This window comes from Miscanthus floridulus, chromosome 18 (genome assembly GCF_019320115.1).
Source record: "Miscanthus floridulus cultivar M001 chromosome 18, ASM1932011v1, whole genome shotgun sequence".
Classification (NCBI taxonomy): Eukaryota; Viridiplantae; Streptophyta; class Magnoliopsida; order Poales; family Poaceae; genus Miscanthus; species Miscanthus floridulus.
The window spans coordinates 74,373,829-74,382,974 of NC_089597.1; the positions used below are offsets into that span (position 1 = coordinate 74,373,829).

General features: G+C 40.6%; 2 protein-coding genes across 5 annotated transcripts; both read left to right on the plus strand.

Annotated features, from left to right (window-relative positions):
* The first annotated feature begins 426 nt into the window (after positions 1-426).
* Positions 427-6,784, plus strand: LOC136520486 (CMP-sialic acid transporter 1). Of its 4 annotated transcripts, none has more exons than XM_066514024.1 (8): positions 427-568; positions 1,101-1,184; positions 1,325-1,539; positions 2,206-2,284; positions 3,285-3,454; positions 3,594-3,780; positions 4,795-4,872; positions 5,557-6,776. In XM_066514024.1, exons 1-8 carry the CDS (start codon positions 518-520, stop codon positions 5,671-5,673), a joined length of 981 nt encoding a protein of 326 aa, XP_066370121.1. In that variant the 5' UTR covers positions 427-517; the 3' UTR covers positions 5,674-6,776. The 4 variants fall into 4 exon arrangements, with proteins under 4 accessions (XP_066370121.1, XP_066370123.1, XP_066370122.1 ...); XM_066514026.1 differs by having other exon boundaries at positions 5,569-6,776; XM_066514025.1 differs by lacking the exon at positions 5,557-6,776 and adding an exon at positions 4,964-5,428.
* A 1,111-nt stretch (positions 6,785-7,895) lies between these two features.
* Positions 7,896-8,847, plus strand: LOC136521859 (uncharacterized). The gene has a single exon (XM_066515622.1). It carries the CDS (start codon positions 7,986-7,988, stop codon positions 8,262-8,264), a length of 279 nt encoding a protein of 92 aa, XP_066371719.1. The 5' UTR covers positions 7,896-7,985; the 3' UTR covers positions 8,265-8,847.
* Positions 8,848-9,146: the final 299 nt, after the last annotated feature.

Here is a 9,146-nt window from a genome sequence, read left to right on the forward strand (position 1 = left end):
TTTTTACCGTAGCGTTAGCACGTGCATGTATGAAAAACGAAAATATCTTTACTCTGCAGAAATCTTTACGCTACAGTGTCGTTTTGTTTTTATTAGGTAATAATTGTCCAATCGTTGACTAATTAGGCTCAAAACGTTCGTCTCGCAAAGTACAACCAAACTGTGTAATTAGTTTTTGATTTTGTCAACATTTAGTACTCCATGCATGTACCGCAAATTTGATGTAACGGAAAATTTTCTTTTTACATAGTGTCAAAGTTACGAATTTGGTGGAACTAAACCGGCTCAAAACGGAATTGACTGTGGTCGTACCGAGGCGCGGATCCTGTGGGCCCATGAACGAACTCAAAAAGTGGCACCGTTTCGAAAAAAAAAACGCAATTAACGGAATGTATCGGGGGTAAACTGAGAAAAGATTAACTTCGTCAGGTAGTGCTGCCCTGCCGACTGCTGCCCGCCTCCGTCCCGTAGAAGACAAAGAGAAGGAGAGAACTGGACGGCGGCGGCGGAGACTACGATGCAGTGGTACTTGGTGGCCGCGCTCCTCACCGTCCTCACCAGCTCCCAGGCAATCCCAAAATCCTACATATTTCGTCGTTTCACCTAATTTTTTTTCGTTTTTGGCTTGAATTCTATTACATCATAGCGTCTTAGATCTGTCGACAAGCTGGGTTTCGCTGTGGAATTTCGGTTGCTTCCCATTTGGTTCTTTGATGAGATGCACGGTGGAATAGGCGTCGTAGGTTGCTGGATCGGCAGTTTATCTTTTCGAGCGGAGTCACCATGCCCTTTGTGAAGAGAGACGCGGTTCAGATGACTCGTGACTCTTACCCTGGATTCCTGGAATGGGCGGATTGATTGTCGTCCAGAAGCTTGGTATTGGTTATGTGGTGAGGCACAGGGGATGATTTGTTGGAATTGTGGAATGGGAAATGACATGGTTGCGATGTTGTGCTGTGAAAATCTCTCTCAAGTGAGGGAATATGATCATGTGCTGTTGGCAGAATCAAGTCATAGTTAAACAGACATGGAAAGTTGCACATGGTTTGTTTTGGTTCTTTTAGTTCCAATGTGTCTAATTGGCTTATCTATATGTGCAGGGAATATTGACCACCCTTTCCCAGAGCAATGGCAAATACAAGTATGATTATGCCACAATTCCTTTTTTAGCAGAGCTCTTCAAGGTACGTAATTCAAATTACATTTAATCTTTTGATAGCCTCATACTCATTTTTTAATTAATTATAGATGAAAACGTGTATAGGACAGTGCAGTGATTCATCATTTTTTTTGTGATGATAACATTGCTCTGTTCTTGATGCAGTTGTCTGTCTCAGGCTTCTTCCTTTGGAAGGAATGTCATTCTTCATCTCCACCAAGGATGACAAAGGAATGGAGGAGCGTGCGACTATATCTTGTTCCTTCAGTCATATACCTCGTCCACAACAATGTTCAGTTTGCGACATTGACCTATGTTGACCCGTCTACCTACCAGATAATGGGAAACCTGAAAATTGTCACGACTGGGATTTTGTTTAGGTGCGCAACTTGTCTGCTCACTCTTTTATGCTTAACACCATTCGCATGATAGAATTCCTATTTCATTTCCTATTATGCTCTGCAGAAGTGACATTAAAATAGTTAGCTGATTACAATCTAAGCATTGGGGGAGTTTGGGTTTGTTTCTACTATAACCTTAGGCAGTTACCTCACATGTACTACCATTTATCATCTGAATATCATGTTTTTTAAGATTATGCTTGACCACAAGACATCACTTCCACATCGCGTGCCTTGGGGAGATCGATCTTCGTCGGGGGCAACACCCTTGTTTAGGTGGCAGATCCTATTGATATGCCGCCTTCATTGTCGTTCTAGCATAGGCCGTAGTGGCAGATCGCCTACCACCTATCAGTCTATCACCACCAGCCTATTCCTTGCACTATTCGTTTGTTGATTTACATCTCAAAGGAAGATTCTTTTCACATAATGTTTGCACTTTTTTGCACACTTTATTGTTGAGCTTCCAGAGTTTGCTTATTGCAGTAACTTTATGTTTGTGTGTCCTGACTTATTCAGAGATTTGTTGCCAGGAAACAAGTAGAGTCAATATGATAATGAATGTGTATGCTGTGCTATCGTTGATGGATCTTTTTCCCATCGACTGATTAGTGTTCTTGTTTTGTTCTCTGCAAATTCTACTAGGCTTGTTCTAAAAAGGAAGTTATCCAATCTACAATGGATGGCAATTGTTTTATTGGCTGTTGGTACAACTACAAGCCAGGTTTGTTAATATTATCAAATGATCTCTCTGTTCCTAACTATTGTTCACTTTGGCTTTCTCCTAAGTCAAACTTTTCTATCTTTGACCTGGTTTTTGGAAAAATATATTAACATCTAGAAGTTCAAATAAATGCACTGTCAAAATCTATTCATGTACAATGTAATGAAACTAATTTGATGTTATAGATGTTATAGAGTTTGACTTACGACAATGCCAAAGTAAACTATAATTTCGAATGGAGTATATATCTTATTTCTCAAATGATATGGTTTTTATTACCTAAAATGTATTTAAAGTTGACATTACTTCTTAGGTTACGTTTTAATGGATGGTCACAAGAATTGTAAGCATGTAATTAGGAACACCATTTGTTTTTGTGGGGTTGGGGCGTTTGACCTACTCACAACATATATGCTCCAAAGTTTCTTCATAACAATTTGCACTTATACATTATGTATAATTTCATTGGTAGATACGGTGACCTATTTTCCAGATTCACACTAAAATCACAAATATAACATAATTACTGAATGTTTTTGGAAGTTTGTTAAGCTATTTGTATAGTTGACCGGCGGTATTCTTTATATGTAATTAAACTACTCCATTTCAAAATATAGGCCATGTTAGGATTTGCAAAAGTCAGACTTTGTAATTTTTGATCAGGAATTATTTAAATTATATGCGCGCTTAGTAGATAAAAGTCATGATGATAGATTCACATTGCACATATATTTTAATATGAATTAATTTGTAACCACTGATGATATATTGTTGTCATAGTACATTTCTAAGGACTTTCCTGGATCCTAATACGCTTTTTGAAAAGAAACAGAGGGAGTAATAGCCTATCAATGCAAATTGATTTCTGTTTGCAACATTTGATATTTTCATTCAAATGAAACACTGTATGGATTAACTTATAATATTTATATTGGTTGTAGCTGTGATTTGTGTTTAGTAACTAGATTTTGACTGAGATTAAACATACTATCTCTTACAGGTGAAAGGATGTGGAGATGCACCATGTGATTCTCTTTTCTCAGCACCATTGCAGGGTTACATGCTTGGAATACTTTCTGCTTGTCTTTCAGCTCTAGCTGGTGTGTACACAGAGTACTTGATGAAGAAGAATAATGATAGTTTGTACTGGCAAAATGTACAATTATATACGTAGGTATCTATATCTAACACTGGTTCGTTATCAGTAATTTCTCGTGCCCAGAAACCATGTGTGCAGCTATGCATACATCTTTATCAGCAATATGTTTCAGCAAGCACGACAAACTCTTTGATGTTCTCTTATGTGCAGGTTTGGAGTTATGTTCAACATGGGCTGGCTAATTTATGGTGATTTTAAAGCTGGATTTGAGCTGGGTCCATGGTGGCAGCGCCTTTTTAATGGTTATTCGATCACAACATGGATGGTAGTGTTCAATTTAGGATCTACTGGTCTGCTAGTATCATGGTTGATGAAGTATTCTGACAATATAGTCAAGGTTAGATCACTCAGGTTCCCTATGCCATTGAGGTGGATTATTATTGTTTCAACCGCTTTAAAGTTTTGGTGTGTATATAACCGCTTCAAAGCATAGATCAGTCATTACAGAAACAACAGTGGGACAATAGGTAGCAGAATATATGGAACATTAGGTTAATTTCCAAAACAAATTACAATCTATTTTAATTGCTTTCTGCTGCAGCTTAGAAACAATTGCAGCACAACCACCATAAACTAACCCTCAGTCTTATCACTTTATATGCACCGCTAAAAACTTTGACCATATGTCTGTTCCTAATGCCTGTAAAGTGAAGCTATATTTGTTTTCTTATGTCAAGTTCCTGTGTTGGTACTTGTTTAACAATGGTTTATGTGACTGTTCTGGCCTTTTTATTGCATGCCTAGGATGTGCTGTACATCTATTCTTAAGAAACACGCAAAGTGAACTATGTACATCCTGTGTCTGACAACAGGATTTATGAAGCAGTTCATAGTGCGTGACAAGAATTTTGCTCTATTGAAAATTTAAAATTTCTCATAATTGGGTTCGGTATTTTTAGAAGAATTTTTTACGGAAGAAGAGCAAGTTTTTTCTTTGATGTTCACCAAAACCAAAACAATTCACTTTTATTTCCATGGATCACACAGTGAGCGTATTTGGTATTTGGATATTATCCAAATCAATGACCTGGTGAATCCTCTTACTCTTAATTAATCATTAGACAAAATTAATAAACTAGAAAAGGTCGATAGCTAGATAAAACTTGTACATTTTCCATTCTGAAATGTTCCATAGTAGGTGAATCACTTTAACTAATTAAAAATTCTAAAAATTAGTGGACTTCCTCTTCGGAATAGAAATTGGCTATTTCTACATAGGCAATTTATTGTGAGTTGGTTTGGTACATTTATGTTGTCAAAGCTTGTCCCTGAACTCACTTGACCTTTTTAATCGGATGATCATTGAATGTTGTTATGCGGTCTATTTAATTTTATACCTCTGTTTTAATAGGTGTACTCAACTTCAATGGCAATGCTTTTGACGATGGTTTTATCTATATATCTTTTCAGTGTGAAAGCTACAATTCAGGTGCTATACTTTGGCTGTATTGTAGTCCTGTTGCATTGGGGTTCTTGTAGTACTTTATTTGTACTCACGTGCTTTAACCCTCTTTTTGCAGCTCTTCTTGGGCATTATCATTTGTATAATTTCCCTGCAGATGTATTTTATGCCTGTGCACATGCTTGTTGAATTGCCACAAACTTTGCCAGTAACATCAAAGTAGGTTCATGGCATTGTTAGCTAACCCATTGATCAGGAGGGTAAGGCACTGTTGATTGAAGGGTTAATTGACTATCTGCAGCCCAGCTCTATTTGAGTCATCTGTTCAGAAATTTATGGTTGTAATCTCAACAGCTATGGAGCTATGGTTAGTTTAATGTTTCAGAAAAGGTCAATCAACTGTGCAGTGAGCATGCAATGCCAATGCCAATTGATTGAAAGTTAACACACGTACAAGCTTTCCAATTTTTAGCCAGGTAAAAGATGGAGGCTGATTGATCTTGTTGTCTAGGGAAAGGAAATCCATGCAAATGCAAATATTCTTCAAATAGAGCAAAACTACTCATTCACCTTGTATCCACAATTTTGCATTAATGGAGTTGGTACAGAGCTGACAAATGCAATGAATGAGTTATGTCATGTTTGCAAAAAAGTACACTATTTTGCTCCCTACGCCAGCAGTCTTATTTTTGCTTATAATTTATCATGTAGTTATCTTTTCAGGAAAGATTCAAACTGGACCAAGTGCTCATTGGCCAAATCCTCAGTCATTCATGTCTTCCAAGACCTATGTATGTTGTGATAATTTTTCAACTAGGAAATCTCTAGCATTCATCATCATACTGATTTTTTTATTATCATCAGTTAGAAATGGCTTTCCATTCTAGCATTTGTCATTTATTTAATTAAAAGAAAGCACAACACTGTTACTGTGATTAATTTCACGAAAACCATAGCATTGTTAAATTACTTGATTCAGTATGTACCTAATAAGGAGCACATGTGCATAATGTGTCACCTCGAGCCAACCCTTGATCTGAAGCATATGCATTGTAATTTGTGAGATACATGCCATGACATGCGAATAAAGCCCCCATCTGGGATTATGGAAGTCTTTGCAAAATGTATACATGAAAAAAAAAATCAAATATGCATATTGGATAATGATTTTATTGCAGTTGTTGGGCCCCAATGTTGCAAACAAGTGATTGGCATGGCACTTGTTGCAGTATCTCAGGTAACTACGAGACAGTTATTGATGTACAGTAGGTGGTTTTATTGGCTTCTCACTATTTGTTTGCTCTAGCCTTCCAGAATCTATTGAATAGTGTGCCTGCTCTGAGATTCAAATTCAATAACTCCATTTTAGGCTCTACATGTATAGATAGCTTGCTTCATCGGTACATATATAGCAGTATGCCAGTATCTGTTTAGTTGCTTGAGTCTGAATTCTCTCCTTGGGCCAAGTACTCTGCCACTCTCCGCCATTGGAAACATACACTCTATGCTGTATCTTTTTATCCGCAGTATTGAATTGGATTCTTCCCTCTTCCTCAAGAATTTTGGCTTCAATGTGGCCCAAGACACTCTGGGCTATACAGGCACAGGCGCGCAGCCATCTGACCTTGTGAGTATTGGACCTTGCTTTAATTTCGCAAGGATTGGTCAATAGATGACTTGCCCAAGTCCCCAACCCAGCTACAACAATTTCAGATTGAGTTTTCATATACTTTGCTTAGCAAGGATATATGCTTGTTTCTTCATAATCTCATGTGACAAAGGTAGACAAAGTTGTCAAGTTGAAGTCTTTCCTAGGTTGGACATTTAGTGAACCTTTCCAGCCTTCTGTGAAAAAGCTTATGAACATTAGAGACAGTCTCTTAAGAACATTAACACTGGGCATAATGATAATATAGTTGGTCAGTGCTTAATTGAGGAGCACCTTTTCTTCTTGAGCACAATTCTATGTCTTCTGTGTCACTAGGACGAGTTAGATTAAACCATGCGGTGAATCTGTCCATTGGGTACAGCATGCTTGAATCGTAGTCGGTTTGTCTAGTATTTTCTTTTTTACGTTGATGATGCGACAAAAAGGAGGGAGGCAAGGCAGCCTGTAAAGTTAGCATTTTCCTTAGATATTCCTTTTGGGTACGCTTCATCTAGATTCTAGAGTTTGCCTGTGGAGATATTTCTTCTGTTCACAGCGCAGAGCAAAAGCTCATGCTGGAATCAAGCTTGAAACGGCATCCGGCCGTTTTTTGGTGCCAAATATCCGTGAATGTTGGCAGTTGTTCTAAGTTTGCAACAATGTAATGCTGCAATTAAGAAACATCAGATGAAGACAGCAACTGATATGCTGCACGAAGGAAACGGGCGACTGATCGATAAGTGGAACTGAATCTGGTAACAAGCTCTTGTTCGGACGGTGGTTCCCCTCTTCGCCGGGCTCTTCTCGCCGTGCCCTCGTTGCCTTCTTAATAAGAGGGAAAAAAAGGCTTCACCATGTACGTACATTGTTACCCTTCTGTGAACGGCACCATGTGAAAAGGATCGATGTGCCAATGTGAGATTCTCCCTTGAAGATGTGTCCTTTTTAATTGCTTTGGATTGGAGAGATGTCCATTTCGGCTAGACAACAAAATCGAAACTAGGAGAGAGAGCCGTGAAACAGATTTGCCGAAAGGAGGTTTGCCGTTTGGAATGCCCCTAGTTTGGCGTCGCCAATAGTAGCAACGCCTTGCCAGCAGATACCTGAGTGCTACCGCAGCACGTCACATCTTTTGTGGAACGGAAACGCTTGCAGGGCAAGCCATTCTGCAGTGCACGCCGAACTCATGCAGCCTCATCCTAGCTAACCAACATCCCCGAAATAAATATTTTTTTATTGTCCTTTTCTTTTTTCACATGAATATAGAGATATACCCACAGATTTTATTTCCTTTTTTTTCTTTTCCCTGGAGAATGCGTGCCAACAAGGAGGGCTGGTTCTGTAAACATTCGATAAAACCGCCTCTCACACCTACACAACTCTCCTATAAAAGCACCTCTACGCCAGAGCAGCATCACTCAAAGCCACCAAGCAGCGGCAGCCTCTCGCGCAGAGTGTTCAGAGCAGCAGCTCCCACTTCCACCCTGCGCGCATGGGATCCTTGGGCCCCACCGTGAGCTTAAGCATCATGGCCAAGCCCGGCTGTGGCCAGCTGCCGGAGATGGAGAGGAAGGAGGGCGGCAGCAGGTGCGGCGGCTGCGGCTTCCGGATGCCGCTGCACTACCCGCGCTACAAGAAGGCGGACTACGAGGCCATGCCGGAGTGGCGCGTCGACTGCCTGCTCCGCGAGTACGGCCTCCCCGCCGACGGCGACCTCGACAGCAAGCGCCGCTTCGCCATGGGCGCCTTCCTCTGGCCCGACCAGTACTGATCCAATTCCAACCAGACAAGCTCAGCGCTGCGTGCCGGCCGTGATTCTCGTCATATTCAGAGGATCAGCTGCATCTGCAAGCGGCATCAGTTATATATAGCGAGACCTGATCATCTCGATCCTATACTCTCACTATTTACATGTTAATTACCATCTGCTTGTAGTTGTAGCGGCCGGACATGATACATTCTAAGAGCCCGTTTGGAGGGGCAGTACTGTAGCATGGAGCCGGAGAAGCACGAAATCGTGGCTCCACCGGCTCCTCCTCTTCTCAGTTCATTTTCTACCTCGAAATCCAAAACGGCTCCATACTACAGTGATTTTACAGAGGAGCACCTGCGAGCTATGCCAAACACAGCCCAAGTATATATAGCTGAGCTGCTGTATCGTAGTATAGCTATGGAATAAGAGTTGTTTATTTTGTCAGAAATGTGGCGTTCTGCCATCTGTGCACGCTTTGATGTTCACAAACTCTCAGTTGTGTTGCAGGCAGAGGCAGGCATGAAGAAATGTCTCTCTGCCTGTCTCTGTAGTCTCAACTGCTCCAACTGGAAAACTCTGATATGTTTCAGAAACTGAATCATGATAAAGAAACAGGGTTCCAACTTCCATTGTCCGGACTGTGAGCCTATTGTTTCAGGAACCTGTGATCCAAACGTAGCGGGGTTTCGGAAAGAATTCAGGCGGATCCATGGCGATAACCGGGGCATGCAAAGCCAAATTAAAACCGTCCATGGTTTTGCAGATCAACTAACGCCTCTCGTCCGGCAACACCACACACAGACTCGTGCCCACGAAGATAGCCTGCTACCCCGTGCCGAATTCTCTAGAAGCATCATAACAAGTGTTGTGAGTATGTGACGCAAATCCCTGCACGCATCT

Excerpts from the sequence above, each read along its gene's own strand:
- LOC136520486 (XM_066514024.1), top strand. The coding sequence starts at position 518 with ATGCAGTGGTACTTGGTGGCCGCGCTCCTCACCGTCCTCACCAGCTCC. Across the intron at positions 1,540-2,205 it reads ACGACTGGGATTTTGTTTAG|GCTTGTTCTAAAAAGGAAGT; the intron begins GTGCGCAACTTG and ends AAATTCTACTAG. Across the intron at positions 3,781-4,794 it reads ATTCTGACAATATAGTCAAG|GTGTACTCAACTTCAATGGC; the intron begins GTTAGATCACTC and ends CTGTTTTAATAG.
- LOC136521859 (XM_066515622.1), top strand. The coding sequence starts at position 7,986 with ATGGGATCCTTGGGCCCCACCGTGAGCTTAAGCATCATGGCCAAGCCC.